Raw genomic sequence first — 16,242 nt, 5'->3', positions numbered from 1 at the left:
GCCTAGGAGCTATCTGTCTCTGCCTTGGCTCCTCCCTTCTGTTCTACCTCCCTCCTGCTTTCTTTGGTGTCACCTTTTGCTACATTCATGAATTTCAGAAGACAGGGCAAAAGTACCCTAATTTCTAGAGAGCTTCCAGAACTCTCACTCCTACCCCAAAGGCTTTGTAGGGGAAGCTCCAGAGATGCAGGTTCATTTGGGAAACCGCCTTCATGAAGGCAGCACCCCATAAGGAAGCCTTCGCCATGCTGGCGACGGGGAGCAGGGCTGCACTGTGTGATGTGGGTGGCCGGCGTGGTGACACAGGTGGGCCAACTGACAGAGGATGCCCACCTTCTTTTCTTGTCGGGAGGACATCAGTCTGGGGGCTGGAAATCGTGTCTTGAAAATGGGGGCAGTGTAGTTAGCTCTAGCCTTCATCTCTAGAACATGAATCGCTGGACTTGCACTGGCTCTGAGAGGTGATGTGGGATTTAAGTCAGCCCCTGAGGGACAGGGTGCGAGTTGCCCTGTTCTTATCTACAGAGGGGCTTAAGGCAGCAGTGTGCTTGGATTGAGGGAACTTGTGATTTTTTTTTTTTAAAGATTTTATTTATTTATTTGACAGAGAGAGACACAGTGAGAGAGGGAACACAAGCAGGAGGAGTGGGAGAGGGAGAAGCGAAGCAGGCTTCCCGCGGAGCAGGGAGCCCGATGCGGGGCTCGATCCCAAGACCCTGGGATCATGACCTGAGCCGAAGGCAGACGCTTAACGACTGAGCCACCCAGGCGCCCCAGGAACTTGTGATTTTTCCATGACTTTCTGGGCATGTGCGCGCGCGCACGCACGCACACACACACACACACACACACACACACACACACAGGCATGCATGCCTATGCTTGCAGTTTAGAGGTGGGAATTGACCTCTGCAAAGTGCTTCCTCTGTACGGACTGCTCTGCTGGACAATGTGCCCATGTTCTCTTGTCTAAATCTGCTAACCACCCCAGAGTTAGGTGTCACCATTCCCACATGGGAGATGAAGCAACAGCCTCAGGAAGGGTATGTGGCTTGTCCCAGGTCAACAGCGGGTGAGCTGCTGGGCCAGGATTCGAACCTAGAGGGGGTCCACCCCCACTCAGGTAGCAGTTTTGGCCCAATGACCCTTGTTGCTCTTTGCAGAGAGCCGAGGAGATGCCCCTCAGCGTTTGGCTCAGCGCTGGAGCCCCATGGTGGAGCTGGGTGCCAGAAGGGCCATGGCAAGTGACACTGTCCTCAGCTCTGGTCCTTTTTCTCTCTTGAGAAAAAATTCAGTGCCCCCAGGTTTGTGCTGGGCTAGAGGGGCCGTGAAACCCCTGCCTCTCCTAGCCACATCTTTGGTACTGCCACTTACCAGCTCTGGGGCCTCTGCAAGCCTCCGTTTACTCAACTGTAATCTGGAACTGTGTTCCAACCTCCCTGGTGGTGTGGACATGAGGTCAGCAAGCAGGGTCAGAGAGAGGGCGCCTGGGAGCCACTCACTGCTACTGCTCCAGGTCTTAACGTTGTATCCAAACCTCACTTCCTAAGTGCAAGGTGGTGTCTTGGATTGGATCGTGGAACAGAAAAGGAAAAGCTGATAAAATCCACAGAAAGGCTGGAGTTCAGTGAGTGGGGAATGTGCTAGTGTTGGTCTCGCCACCATGACAGAAGCAACACGGTAACGCTAGATAACCTCGGGGGAATGGGGGCAGCATGCATGGGGTCTCCCTCTCTGTATTAGCTCTGCAACTTGTCTCTCACTGCGAAGTTATCCCAAGAAAATTTTAACACCACTTCCTTGGGTCCCATTTCTTGAAGGCCAATGTTTTGCAAAATGAGGAAGCAATGATTGCTTACAAATGAATTCCTAACAGATTGTTCCTCCTTGTACGTACCGTATCCACAGCTTAGCAGGGGTTTTGGTAATGATTAATGCCTTAAATAAGGAGAAAATTGAATGAAGGGACGTTCAGACGTTGTGAGAATGTGTTTCATGTAGGTGACATTTGGGGGGGCACTTCTGAATTACTTAAATAACAGGCCACAAGGATTACCCTCCTGAGCAGTTCTCCTTTCTTCGGCACACTATTGTGCAAACTCGCCAGTGGGCATCATGTGACTCAGCCTGAGCTCAGTCTGCTGACTGTTCTGGAATAAGTCCATGGCGGTGTGTTGGACTGAGTCCAGGTGGGGCGGCCTAGCATCCAGGACCCCGCAGTCCCGCTCAGTTGTCTTCTCCAGCCCCATGTGTCTCCACACCTTGCTGGGCATCACCCATCTGTGTTGCTGTTCCCACACGGTCCACGCTATTTTCTACCCCATGATTTTATTTGTTCTACAGGATACCTTGCATTGCCAAGAGCCTACAGAGTGCCTGGCTCATGCTGAACATAAGGGGACAACCTGGATGCCCCAGTGCGGGGCCAGCTCGGCTCGAGAGAGCGTGTGCCCATGAGCCGTCTCCAAACATGCCCCCATGCCAGTTCCCGAGCAGAATTTCTGTTTCCTTGTATCTAGTTTATGGGGAGCTACATGCTATGTCAGGAATATTATTACCCACATTACTGTGTATTATTATTTCAAAATGTTTTGCTTTTTTTACAAATTGCAATGGAATCCCATCATTTTAATTTGAATTGGGGGAGGCACCCAGCGGAGTTGTGTGGCACGCTTGCTCTGGGCTCTGGGCGCTTGACTTCAGACATGAGTTTCCCTACTTGGTAGCTGTGTGCATTTTGACAAGTTGTTTTACCTTCTAAGTCTTGGATTTTCCGCCATAAAATAGGTGTGCATAACACTTCTACCATAACGGATTTTGTGAAGGTGAAATGGGTACTATGTGTCCAGGACTTCGCTCAACCTTCCTTTGTCTTTCCAATTCCTTCTGCACCTAAAAGACTGCCTCCTACATAACCTGCCGCCCCATCTCCACCTTCAGCTTCAAATCATAGCTCCTAATGCACGGTTAGTGCAGAAAATGTAGGAACTAGAGAAAAATGAGAGAAAAAGTAAAAACACCCCAAATCCACCACCCAAGATGGCTAATGTTAAAATATGTATTTCTTTCAAGTTACATGTAAGTGATATAACTTAACATACAGTTTTTCTATAATTTATCTTTATATTCTGAACATTTTAACATGCCACTCACAGGCTTTGGACATTGAGGTTATTTTAGATTTTCTTCTCTTTTAAAAATTTCAGCTTTAGGGGCGCCTGGGTGGCTCAGTCGGTTGGGCATCTGCCTTCGGCTCAGGTCATGATCTCCAGGTCCTGGGATGGAGCCCCGTGTCAGGCTTCCAACTCGGCAGGGAGCCTGCTTTTTCCTCCCCTTCTGCCTCTCCCCCGCTTGTGCTCTCTTTCTCTCTCTCTCAAATGAATAAATAAAATCTAAAATTTCAGCTTTATGAGGTGTAATTATCAATAACACTATAGGATATTTGAAGTGTACCCGTGGTGATTAGATAGAAGTATCCTTTGTAAAGAGGTTCCCCATCGAGTTAACACATGCATTACCCCACATATTTATCTCTCTCCATTTTCTTTTCTTTTTTGTGTGTGAGAACATTTAAGTTCTACTCCCTTAGCAAATTTCAATTGTTGATTACAGTGTGATCAACTATCCGCCACCAGGTTTTACATTAGATTTTCAGACCTCACTCATAGCAGAAAGTTTGTACGCTTTTACCAACCTCTCCCTTTTTCCTGCACCCCTTTCAAGTTCTTTGTGCAATGGGTAGTACTGTGAATGCTCATAGATCTTTGTCTACATTGTAGAAATTATGATTATTTCCTTTGGCTATAATCTTTTTTTTTTTAAAGATTTTATTTATTTATTTATTTATTTGAGAGAGCATGAGCGGTGGGCGGGGGGGATGGGGAGAGGCAGAGGGAGAGGGAGAAGCAGGCTGAGCAGGGAGCTTGAGGCGGGGCTCAATCCCAGAACCCCGGAATTGAAGGCAGACACTTAACCAACTGAGCGACCCAGGCTCCCCTCCTTTGGCTATATTCTTAGAAGTGGAATTACTGAGTCAAAGAGTTGATTACTTTTAAGGCTTCTAAAACATATTGGTAAATAATTTTTCCAGAAGTGTACCAATTCTTTCCCCTATCAGTAAAAAACAAAAGTGGCAATTTTCTACACTTTCACCAGATCTGAATATTATGGCTCAAAAATCTTGGCTGAATTGCTGGGTGAAAAATAGTATACAGGTATTTAAGTTTGAATTTCTTTGCTTACAGCCAGGGTGAGCATTTTTGGGCCATTTATAGTCTCCTTCTTTGAATTGTCTTTATATTAAAAAATATTGTCCAATATTTTTTGAAGGTTCATGTCTTCCTTATTGATTTATATAAACTCTCTATATAATTTGGTCATGAATACTTTGTCCACCATATTAATGACAGATATTTTCCCAGTTTGTTATTTGCCTTTAATTTTGGATTTTGATTTTTTTCCCTGAACAAATACTTTATATTTTTATGTAATCTATTGCTGTTTTCCTTTGTAATTTCCTACTGATTTTAAATTTAGAAATTTCTTACAGAAATCAGATAAATATTTAACTAGTTTCTTATTTTTGTGTGTTTAAATATCTAGTTCTTTAGTTCTGAAAATTATTTGGTGTGAAGTCAATCTCTAAAATAATTTTTTTCTCTCTCTCTCTCTATATATATTTTAGAGAGAGAGAGAGATGCAAGCGGGGGCAGGAAGGGGCAGAGGGAGAGGGAGAATCTTAAGCAGGCTCCATGCCCAGCAAGGAGCCCAATGCATGCCTCATCTCACGACCCTGAGATCAAGTCAAGACTCGGACGCTTGCCCTGAACCCCCCAGATGCCCCTTTTCTCTATATTTTAATTCGTATTGCTTTATTTTGAATATTTTGGAGCTAATGATAATTTTTTTGAATGCCACAAGAGACACTATTTTCAACACTTGACGTATTTTTTTCTGGTTTTGTCTTCACAATAACCTTATGAAGCAGTTCGTGTAATTACCCTTTTACAGATAAGGAGACGGAGGCCAAGTGAGGTTAATGACTTGCTCGGGTTTAGAGGACGAATGAACAGCGGAGCTAGAATTTGAACCCGTGGCCCCATCTCCCACGTTCCTGGGGTACAAGTCCTGCTCCCAGCAACCGCAGTTTGCCCTGTCAGAATCTACTCCTTTTCAAGAACTTATTTTTAGCCTGTTAATTTTTCCTAAAGAACTTCAGAGCCCCTTTCTTAAAGAACCACTCAATCAAAGAAAAACCTTCGGATGGGAATTATAGTGAACCTGTGAATTGGTTTATAATGACTGACATTTCTGTATTCAGTCCTTCCATTCAGAAACCTGGTTCCTCTATCTCTTCCTCTGAAGGAGATGGCCAAGGAGCTTTGCATGGAGTTTGTTTTTTTTATGCTTTTTATTTTTATTTTTTTAAGTCGGCTCCACGCCCAACATGGGGCTTGAACTCACAACCCTGCGATCAAGAGTCGGATGCTTTACCAACCGAGCCCGCCAGGCGCCCCTGTACTTTTATTCTTATAAGACCGTTTTGAAGGAGCACTTTATTCATAGTGTCCTTACTTCCTCAGAGTCCATTGTAAGCCCCGTCTTCCCCGCTGCCTGCCTCACATCTGCCTGTAGTTCCCGAGGTAGAACCAGGGAACCACATAGGCTCTCCGCTAGACCCCTGGGCACCCCTCAACTGAAGCCCTTAGTTCCCTGCCCCCCCGCTGGTTACCTGGTTGTGTCACCCTCTAGAGCCAACTTGAGAAGGACAAAGGATGGTGGAGGCATCGGGCAGTGTCAGAACTCCCCCTGCCTGAGATGTCCAGCCTCCCATAGGGGCTCCGGTGTGGAAGGAAGTGTATCTTACCTCTCTCTTGAAATCACTGTTACCTTTCCTTGGAAAGGTAATGCAGCTCAATGACTTTCAAATGTATCAGAATCACTTGGAGTGCTTGTTACAACACTCCAGAGCTCCTGATTCATGAGTCTGGGGGAACCCTAAGAATCTGCAGTTTTAACATGTTCTGGGTGCTAACTGATGCTGTTGATTCATGCCCCCACCCCCGAGAACCATTGTTTTAAAATAACTTTTTTTTGTTTTTTTTTTTTGTTTTTTTGAGAGAGAGGGAGAGATAGTGTGTGTGGGGGGAGGGGCAGAGGGAGAGAGAGAGAGAGAGAGAGAGAATCCCAAGCAGACTCCATGCCCAGTGTGGAGCAGGATGTGGGGCTCGATCCCAGGACCCTGAGATCACGACCTGAGCTGAAATCAAGAGTCGGATGCTTAACCGACTGAGCCACCCAGGTGCCCCTAAAATAAATTTTTCTAAAGTGACTGGGACAGGTAGTTTGTTGGTTACTCAAAAATGTTGCTTAAAATGGGGAACCACGAACATACATACACACTTTAAGTGTTTCCTGTTAACTGTAGACACATCAATACACTTGGATTCGCCAAGTTGTTGCTGTAGGCTTTTCTCCTGGGCGGATCTTCTGTGGTTCTGCAATGTCTTTCTTACATAAACCATACCCATTTGGCATATCTGTAATTTCTAGTTTTTGTTTCTCCAAAGGGGAGCTTGAAATGAAAGATACTTGCAAAGTGGTGTGAGCCCCGAAGTTCTGTTGTCATACATCTTTCTGGGACTCTTCACTGTCCCACCTGCCTGGTTTCTTTTTTAGCCACTTGATTTTATTTCCAAAGCATTCAGCCTTATTTTATAGAAAAGCATCTTTCTTTTTTTACCCACATTTCTTTGATTTATTTAATATTTAACTGAATTTAATGGCAAGGACAACTGTCATAAGCAAGTCCGGGGTTCATACCCACCTCAAGTTGATCAAACAAAGAAGTTGGTTGGAATGGAAGTTGCCAGGTATGCTAGAAAACAGCCTATCAGTGCTAGTGATCAGTAGGTTTACAAGGGAGGATGGAGGGCGTCCTTTGACCTGGTGAGGGGGTTAAATAAAGATCAGTGAAGAGAACTTCTTGTTTACTGCCACCTACTGGATGCCGTTCCACTCAACTATTCAGTTACAACAAATAAAAATACAACGCACCCAGCTCAATTTGATTTGTGAAAAAATGTTTTGTTTATGTGTGTGTGTGTGTATGTGTGTGTGTGTGTGTGTGTGTGTGTGTGTGTGTCCATGCAGATATATTTGGGACATACTTATACTAAAGAAGTATTCATTGTTTATCTGAAATTCAAATAAAAAGATAATTATTTTTGTATAATATGTCCCATACAATATTTGGGATATACTTATATTAGGAAATACCTTGTTTATTTGAAATCCCAATTTAGCTGGGCATCCTGTATTTTATTTGGCAACCCTTTTACTCCATTTTTTTCCTTGACATACGTTTATGCCTTCTTTCAAGTCTAGAGGAAATATCTGCCCCTGTCTGGAATCCGCCTGCTTTTCTTCCAAGGCCAAGAATCGCTCTCCCTTTGAGATCCCACTCCCCTGCACTCCGTGTTCCTCCCAGGGGAAGACCGGATTACTGGCTACCAAGTCTGGCTGCTGAGTCGCCTCTGAGCTCCAGAGGACGGAGCCTTGCCCTCTCTGATGGATTCCTCCCTCTTCCCTGACTCTTAGTGCAGGGCCCCTGCGCAGTCAGAGATAAGTCCATACTTGCTGAGTGGAATATTGAATGAATGAGGCCCAGCTAAACCTCCAAAGTGAAGTCTGATGCAGCCCCCTCCCCTGTTTGAATTAGCAGGGAGGTCAGATTTAATGCTTGTTTTCAGAAGAGCTCTCATTTGGCCCTTTTTCTTTGTCTTTCTCAGCAAGGTCACAGTCAGCCACCAAAGGAACCACTTTTGAGGAGACACAGACATCAGCTGGTAACTCTAAACTCTGGGACTGGATGGTTGTGGGACCCATCCCTACCCCCAAGGACTCAGGAGGGACTGCTGCAGAGAATCTTACTGGGTTTTAGACGTAGGACAAGGAAGGACCTCTTCTGATGGGGTCCACCTGGGCCCTCAGCCCCTTCCTCGCAAGTTTCCACACTGACCAGAAGACAGGCCCTGAGTCTCCATGTCAGCCTGTGCCCAGCCACACCTCTTTCCGAAGATCTCTGTCCCCCACGGTGCCCCCCGGGGGCTGCAGCCGCTCAGCAGGGAAGCAGAGGCAGGTGGGGAGAGGAGCATCTAACTGAGGCTCTCTGGATATAATCAGTTACTATTCCTCTCCTTTTCTAGGATTTTTATCACATGTTGGGAAAACAGTGGAAACCTCGACCTCTGTCAATGCTTTAAGCAGTAACTTCTTCTGCCATTTCTTGATCTTATTATAGTCCTGTGTGTGCGTGAGTGTGTTTGCTTGTGCAAGAGTGCAGACCTTATGATTTGGGCCACATTGTTTAAATGTTAAATCGGTATATACTGAAAAGCAGAACGTGAAATGGTTAAGAGCAACTGCCTGAGTACAAAGTCCTGCCCCTTACCACTTAACAGTCGGTTGGTCTTGGGTCACCTTCCTGAGCCTTGGTTTTCCCACGGGTTATTTTGAGGATTAACTAGGATGATACATGGAAAGCTCTTGAATATGATCTGAGGAAGTCACAGTTTCGTAAGGGCTCGGGACAGATTGTCCTGGATGACGTGCGCTGCTCAGGAAATGAATCCTACCTACGGCCATGGGGAAGACACCAGCGTCATCTGCTGCGGGGGGGGGGGGGTGGTGGCTCCAGGAGATAATGCGTATTACATGGCTCAGGGCAGGGTAATAATAGCAATGTCCCCTGTTCTCCACACTGATTTCTCCAACAGGAAAATGGAAATGATAGTAGTACCTTGGCCAACTTATTTTACCTCTAAGTGCTTCAGTTTACTTCTCTGTAAGAGAAGGGAACCCTACTGTTATGGGTTGCCATGAGGACCAAAGGGGACAATGTGGGTGAAACACTTAAGACAGTGAGTGTTAGAAATTGTATGATCATGGTCATCACCATGATTCTTATTGCTGCGATAGCTAACACCTGTTGTCATGTTGACAACACGCCAGTCAGTCTGATACATATTTGATCTACATTTCTCATTTAATTTTCCCAATAACCCTTTCAGGGTCAGTAAGTCTCAGTAAATGACCACATCTGTCATTTTATGGGAAAGGAAAGGCATTTTCATCTCCTACTGCCTTTGTCAACACAAAGTCACTTGACTGTTTTTTGTACCAAATTGTTGCCAATCCATGCTTTTAGCGATTTCAGTTAGTTGAGAACTGGGAAGTCAAAGCCCTCAATCTCAACTCCTCATGCCCATTCAACTCCTCATGCCCATTCCTACAAACCGGCTAGGCTAAATTTTCTCAAAGAAATAAGAAAAGTAATGTGTCCCCATTTGTACCAAATTAGGTACAAGCCTAAGTTGCTTTTCTACAGTGCTGAAATGTCAATTTCTATTCTATTGTAATGAAATGAAGACATATCTGCAGCAGGAAATACACAGAAACAAATGCACCAGTTACTAAAGAGTATTTCATTGAATTTATTCTTAAGATATAATAAGCCACTTTTTTAATCACCATGTTTCTTGGGACTAGTTAAGCATTTTGTTTTCCACATACCAGAGACTCAAGAAATCTTTATTAATTTGAATTAAGTTTCAAAGACAGATTACAGATCTGTGGATGTTGATCCACATGCTGCTGTTGTAGCTCTACTTTAGTGTCAACCAGAAAAAAAGCAATGGTTCAAAGGTGGATTTCTTGATCAGGACCCCTGTGGATGAAACACACACATGTCTGATTTTTCTTTTATTCCTTTATAGCTTCCCAATCAGATCCTGTCACAACAACTGGGGAATACTTTAAAAACAATATCCTGAATTTGATTTAAAATCTATTTATTATCCTATACAGTTATTTATATCTGGAGCATAAACACTGCCTTTAGTGAATGGTATGAAGTCTGCACAAAAACATGATTTGTGTCCTTTATATAAATACAAAGGCAGTTGAAACTTCTTTCAATTATAGAATAAATGGACCTTGTAGTTACCTTGTTAGGTTCTTCTTCAATTGTATTTTGCCTTCGCCTCAAACTTCCATGTACATCGGAGTCAATGAGGGTATTTTTGGAAGGCAGGTCCTTGGGATTTATCTTCCTCTCCTTCAGAGACCCTGATTTGGAGGGTCTGGGTTGAGGCCCAGAAATCTGAAACTTTATATAACTGAAAATATGGGCCACACTTTGAGCAACCATGCTGCATGGCCCAGTACTGAATCAAGTTTTTTGTGTTTATAATGTAATTATGGAATCACAACTTTGCTAAGAATTTCCAAAGAAAGTGACAGAGATATGTATATATTTTTAAGTGCTATCTATTTTTACTTATTTTTTCTTAACATCTATATTTTGCTCAATGTCAAGTGAATTTAGGTTTGTAGCATTTTCCCAAGTGCTTCATGGCTACATCGTAAGTCTGACTTGTAGATATAAAGGCTTTTCCATGAGTGCATTACTAACACTGAACTTTTGCACACCTTGCAAAATGGCCTCAATGTCCTTGCTACCTCATTTGACAAGAACCAGCCCTACCAGGACCCTTCTATGCAGGAGACTACAGTGTGGGCTCTCTCTGTATTGTTTCAAGGGAACGTGTTCCCTGCTTTCAGGGACTTATGGTCTAATGGCCATTAGTTGATTACTGATAGACCGTAATCAACTAATATATAGTTACAGCTGTGGTAAGTACTGGAGCAAGAGGTACATGGCATGAGAGATGTGACCAATATATGAGAAAGAGAGTAGCCCCACAAAAGACATAGGTGAACTGAGGTCTAGAGCTGGTGCAGGAATTAGGCAGACAGAGCAAAAAGGAAGAGTTTCTGTTCTTCACTGGCACCGCTGTCAGGAATGGGAGGGAACTGACAGAGACTCACGTTGACTCTAGCTACCCTGCCCCAGCCTTCAGATACTCCCCTCCTCCATGCTTAGCTATGCTAATACTTTATCTAGCCAGGGTAGTGCCCTGATGGGAGGTTATCTCTAGGTCCTATTTTCCAAACTGTGCCCTTGACACATTTTTCAAAGCTCTAGGGAAAAAAGAAAGACTTCTGATTTTTTTTTAAAGATTTTATTTATTTATTTGACAGAGAGAGAGACAGCGAGAGAGGGAACACAAGCAGGGGGAGTGGGAGAGGGAGAAGCAGGCTTCCCACGGAGCAGGGAGCCCGATGTGGGGCTCAATCCCAGGACCCTGGGATCATGACCTGAGCCGAAGGCAGTTGCTTAACCGACTGAGCCACCCAGACGCCCCAAGACTTCTGACTAATGGAATTTTTGAAGTGTTGCCTGCCCTTGGTGGTAGAATGTCATTTGTCTTTTGGGGCAAATGGGTGAAGAGCTATAGCTGGACCTGGTTCTTGTTTGCCTTCTAAATTCTTGTCTAAATCTAGATGGAGTTGGTGGAGGCAAATCCAGAGATGTGTCCATGAGCAAATCTCTGGGAAGCTCATCATTTGGTCATATCTTGAACTGATACATTAAACAATGAACAATCTAGCACGATCTCTGCTTTGTGGCATCCTATGCCTCTGTACCAACACCTTAGGATGGCCATTTGCTTGGCAACAGTGAGACTCCATGAAGAGGACTCATATAGGGCTCCCATCCACAACATCCTTAACTCCACTGAGACAAATGCAGACTCTATGGCAGAGAAGATGGTACCTGAAAGGATGAAATAATCTGGGTGCTTGTGACAGATATAAGATGAAAATCTTAAAGACGAAAACCACAATAATCAAAAGCATTCTTATCCTGGAGTCGTGCTGTATGCACAAAAACAATGTTGAATCTCAGTCAAAGCTACTGGGTGACTTCATATTGAAAACCCATTTTGGTGGGTTTACGGAAGGTCAGTTGGCATGGACCGCTTTCCTTGCAAGAACCACAAGGAAAGGGTTGGTGGCAGGCAGTGACTATGACAAAAGGCAGAGCAGGATGATAGCTGAGAACACTGACAGTAGAGGAGGAGGCTGCACGTCCTTGGATGTACTTGTTCAATGTCTGTGCCTCAGTGTCCTTGTCTATAAGTGGGGATGACTGGGTTGGGGTAAAGATGAACTGAGATAGTACATATAAATAGTAAAACGTGGTATTGTCATCAACCATGAAAATGAAATCATTTTTATTAAATGTTCGTTTAAGGTCCAGGGCACTTTCCAGAGTGCCATTGGAGTCACCACGCAATCTCCTTAGGCTTCTCTTCTAGACTAACTGGAGTGGCCTACCCAGTAGATATGGCTAGTTTGATGATGCCTTGTTTGGTTTAATACTCAAGCTCTTCTTCAATTTTCTCCCCACTAAAGAAATAATGTATACAATGTACAAGGGTACACAGTAGATACTCTGGGAGATTTGGGGCAATGGCTGAGCCTAGATGGGAAGGGACCAGCTCCCTTGGAAAGTGACCAGGTCTTTGGGGAAATATCTTGAGAGATCTCTTTGTGGCTTTTCCTTGGTTGAATCATTCTGATGTCTCAACTGTCTTGAGACTTCATTCCCAAAATGATAGCTGACATCATCTACAACTATGTGGTTGATTGATGGAATTTGAAAGCCAGTTGGTCCCAGTAAATTTGTGAAAATAGTTTGTTCAAACTGTGTGGACCCAGCACAACCAGAGACAACTCCAACGTTCTGTTTGGGGGTTTTATGCCTGAGTATTGTGGGGACTTTGGAGCTCAGAGCTTCTGGGTTAGATGTAGATTCTGACATCGACCACCATGTGACTAAGCAAGATACCTGGAACCAAACAATGGGAATTGTGTGGTGTCATCAGTACTGTGTTTGAATGTCCGAGTTTTCAATGAAGTACTCTCTCAGGCAAGTCTGTCCGCATGTTCTTGAGTGTGGGAGCAGGGATGGTATGTCAGAAATGAGGTGGGGATGTTCTGGTGCACACATTTCCTAGGTTTGTGGCCTGTGTTGAAAGAATGTTCTAGCTGCCTATTTCTGTTTCAAATTGCTTCTTCATCCTCAGGCCTGTGCAGCCACATGGCTTCACTTGCCCTCTTACTGGGCCATCAACCACATGAAGCAGGACAGCCGGAGAAGTCCATTGTAGACCCCACATTCAAGCTGTTGAGACAAATGGTGTGGTTCTCTGGCATCAAGGCCCCTCACTGGCCTGTTGGTTTTGCTAGAGAGATTCCAATCTCTGAACCTCTGACTGCTGTTCCTGGCAGCACTCACATTTACAAGGAATCTGAGAAGTTTATCGAATGCCTTAACTTTCCTTATACAAAGAAGTAAGAAAAACGGGATCATGAAAGCAACCTCATTGGAATTTTTAATAAGAATTTAAACATAGCAGATCTCCTTTTATCAAGTAGATTTTGGTATATAAGCATTAGAAAAAATAAAAGTGTACCGTCATATGTCCTTTTAGCAAAATGAGATGGTCTGAGTTCTTGCTGCAAAATACCACCAATGAAATCCTTTCCATTGAAGTGGGTGAGAGCACTATATTTTATTTATTTATTTTTTTAGAGAGGGTGGAGAGAAAAGGAGAGAGAGAGAGGAGGGGCAGAGGGAGAGGGAGAGAGAATCTTAAGCGGGCTCCATGCCCACCTTGGAGCCTGATGTGGAGCTCAGTCTCACGACCCTGAGATGATGACCTGAGCTGAAATCAAGAGTCTGATGCTTAATCAACTAAGCCACCCAGACACCCTGAGAGCACTATATTTTATTTTTGTACTTAGAATTACATTACTGACTCCTTGATATTTGAATTTGGGGAAATTCTCTAGTTATCATCATTTGAAGGCCCAGAATCTAAGATTTCAATAGTACAAGCAATTTCACCATTACTGTTAGCATCTAGGGGGCTACTCTCTATCTCTTTACATTCCTCTTCTGATTCACCTAGTTATTGTGAAACATCTTCAATGTCAATTTTCTTCTCTTTGTCATTGGTAATAGACAATGAAAACTTCTAAATTTTTAACTACATTCAATGAAAGCTAAAAGCATCTTACAAAGAAAGTGTCTCCAGTCTTTTTAAAAAATACCTTCTTGAAAGGTAATGCGATATTTGGGGCACTGAAGAATGATGACCTATCTTACCACTTCATCTTTCTTCTAGATAATGCCACCATTCTCTCATTGTCGTCTTATATAACTCTTTTTTATGATAGTTAATAATTAACGAGTAATGATGAACCAATTCCTTGAATGATGAAATAGCAAAATGTTTCAAGCTATAGGAAAAATGAGATCACAGAAAGCCCGTAATGTATTTTGGATTTATAAAAGGATCCAATGAATCCATATAGTGACAATAAGATAGAATGACTTGTATTCTATTTTCTTTTCACAAATAAATATCCCTTTTGTTCTTTGGAAGACCTCTTAAAACATGTAAAAGTCATGAAATATCAATCCTCACAAATAGAGTAAAGCCTGCTGAAAAAAGAAACTCAAGAACTAAAATTGAGTCAGATGGACCTTGAAGGTGTCCTAAGGGTTAACTTGAAGTGGAGGGGCTTAGAGAGCTTTAGAGTGGCCTCACCGATAAAGACCCAGGGTCCTCTAGATGTTGGTTTTGTTCAAAATAGATTAAAGATTTCTCAGGGTATGGATCAGAAGGCACAGGATATCTGACAACAAAATATGTACTTATTTAGGGGGCCTCTTGAGTGGCTATTCCGAGTGCTAACTCCACTCAAATTTCAAACTGGAGGGACGATTCAACTGGCATCCAGAATCCTTGACAGCCAGTCAGAACTGCCTTTTCTTTTCCAGCCCTTCTTCTGAGCACAGATTACATCCTGTAACTATAAACTTTAAGCGTTATGGGGCAGGGCAAAGAAACATGTACTTTATTACATCTAAAATTATTCAACACCCCATATCCAATCCACTTGAAATCTATTGCAAAATCCAGAACACTTTTCAAGAATGCTGGAGGCACACAGACCCAAGAGTTAGCCACAGTGCCCCCTGGCATGATCGTAAGGTGATGCTCAAGCCAATTTCTGTGACTGTAGATCATTTACAAACAGTGGAACCTCCATTCCAAGATGAATTTGGTTTCTTCCTAGGTCTGGGGAGTTCCCCGACTACAGACTATGGTAAGACCTTTTTTATTTACTTGTCTTCCTAGAGTTTTGCTTACTGGCTGGGCCAGCCAGTTGTTCTGCTGCTGTTGGCTTGTTGAGGCTGAGTACAGCCTGCCTTTTAGAAAGCAGGGATGGAAAGAAAGGGGTCAGGGGATGCTGAGACCCTAGGCATGTATCAGACGCACACTCAGCCAGTCTCATCTGTCATTCTCCTTCCTTCTCTCTGCCTCTCAGTCATTTGTTGCATGGGATTAGCTTCAGCTTGGTGTCAGGAGAGATGGGTGACAAAAAGCCAGTGCCTCTTCTTACCACTAGTGACAGTTATCTTGAAGATAGCTAACATCCCACAAGCACTTGCTATGTACCCTGGACAAAATTATTTTCATATACCAAATGAGTTAGTGTATAAAAAAATCATTTAAAATACTGATCGGTGCATAATAAGTGCTCAACTAATGTACATAATATGCGCTATTATCATGAAATCTTTCCAACATTTTGAGGTAAGTAATATTATTACCCCCAAGTTGCAGATGGGGAAACTGTGGCATAGTTAGGTCACTTGTCAACAGTTATATGTCCCAGGTCACAGGGTGGCTAAGTGTTTGGGCAGAAATTTGAACCAAGAACAGGCACCTTTGCCTCTGTCCACTATTCCTACTAAATCTATCCATCTCTCCTCAACCTCTGAGTGAATGCACACACTTTGCACTGAATTTGATATGTCAGAGTCCTTGATGTGCTCACTTAGGACAGCGGACCCTGCCATGGAGTTCTTGGCTCTGTCTGAGGCCAATCCCTGCCCTTTCAGAGCATTCTCTGAGAGTCCAGAAGTGGCCTGGGATGGGCTCTAGTGGAGCTTTTTGGTGATTGACATCCAGCAAAGGGCAGGCTGAGGCAGGGAGATTGAGAGCTCTTCTGAAGGGGCATTCACAGGGGTGACCAAAGAGGGCAGCAGGAAGGGCTGTGGAGGCCTGCAATGCACCTTGGGAACACCCTAAAAACAGCCCAATTGGCTTTTCCTCACTCTTTCCCTGACCTCTTCCCTTATAATAACCACAGAAACCACCTGCCCCCTGATCTTACATCCTATTCCAACCTCTCTGGTCACTGCCTGACCACAGATTTCTCATAAACTCAAACTAACCACTGAAAAGCCATACCTAG

The 16,242-nt window shown here is 43.7% G+C and overlaps 1 protein-coding gene across 1 annotated transcript in view; it reads left to right on the top strand.

Annotated features, from left to right (window-relative positions):
- The first annotated feature begins 212 nt into the window (after positions 1-212).
- LOC148162134 (scavenger receptor cysteine-rich domain-containing protein DMBT1-like) overlaps positions 213-16,242 on the top strand; it is a 58,279-nt gene continuing 42,249 nt past the window's right edge. Inside the window, exons 1-2 of the mRNA XM_088020111.1 lie at positions 213-306; positions 1,164-1,244. Coding sequence (XP_087876237.1) covers positions 213-306; positions 1,164-1,244 — 175 coding nt within the window. The remainder of the gene's footprint in view (positions 307-1,163; positions 1,245-16,242) is intronic.

This window comes from Eumetopias jubatus, unplaced genomic scaffold, assembly GCF_037043125.1.
Source record: "Eumetopias jubatus isolate StellerSeaLion01/CBP00866 unplaced genomic scaffold, mEumJub1_p1.0 scaffold_17, whole genome shotgun sequence".
NCBI lineage: Eukaryota > Metazoa > Chordata > Mammalia > Carnivora > Otariidae > Eumetopias > Eumetopias jubatus.
Note: the sequence above shows the minus strand (reverse complement) of the source record. Positions and strands in the feature narration are given on the sequence as shown.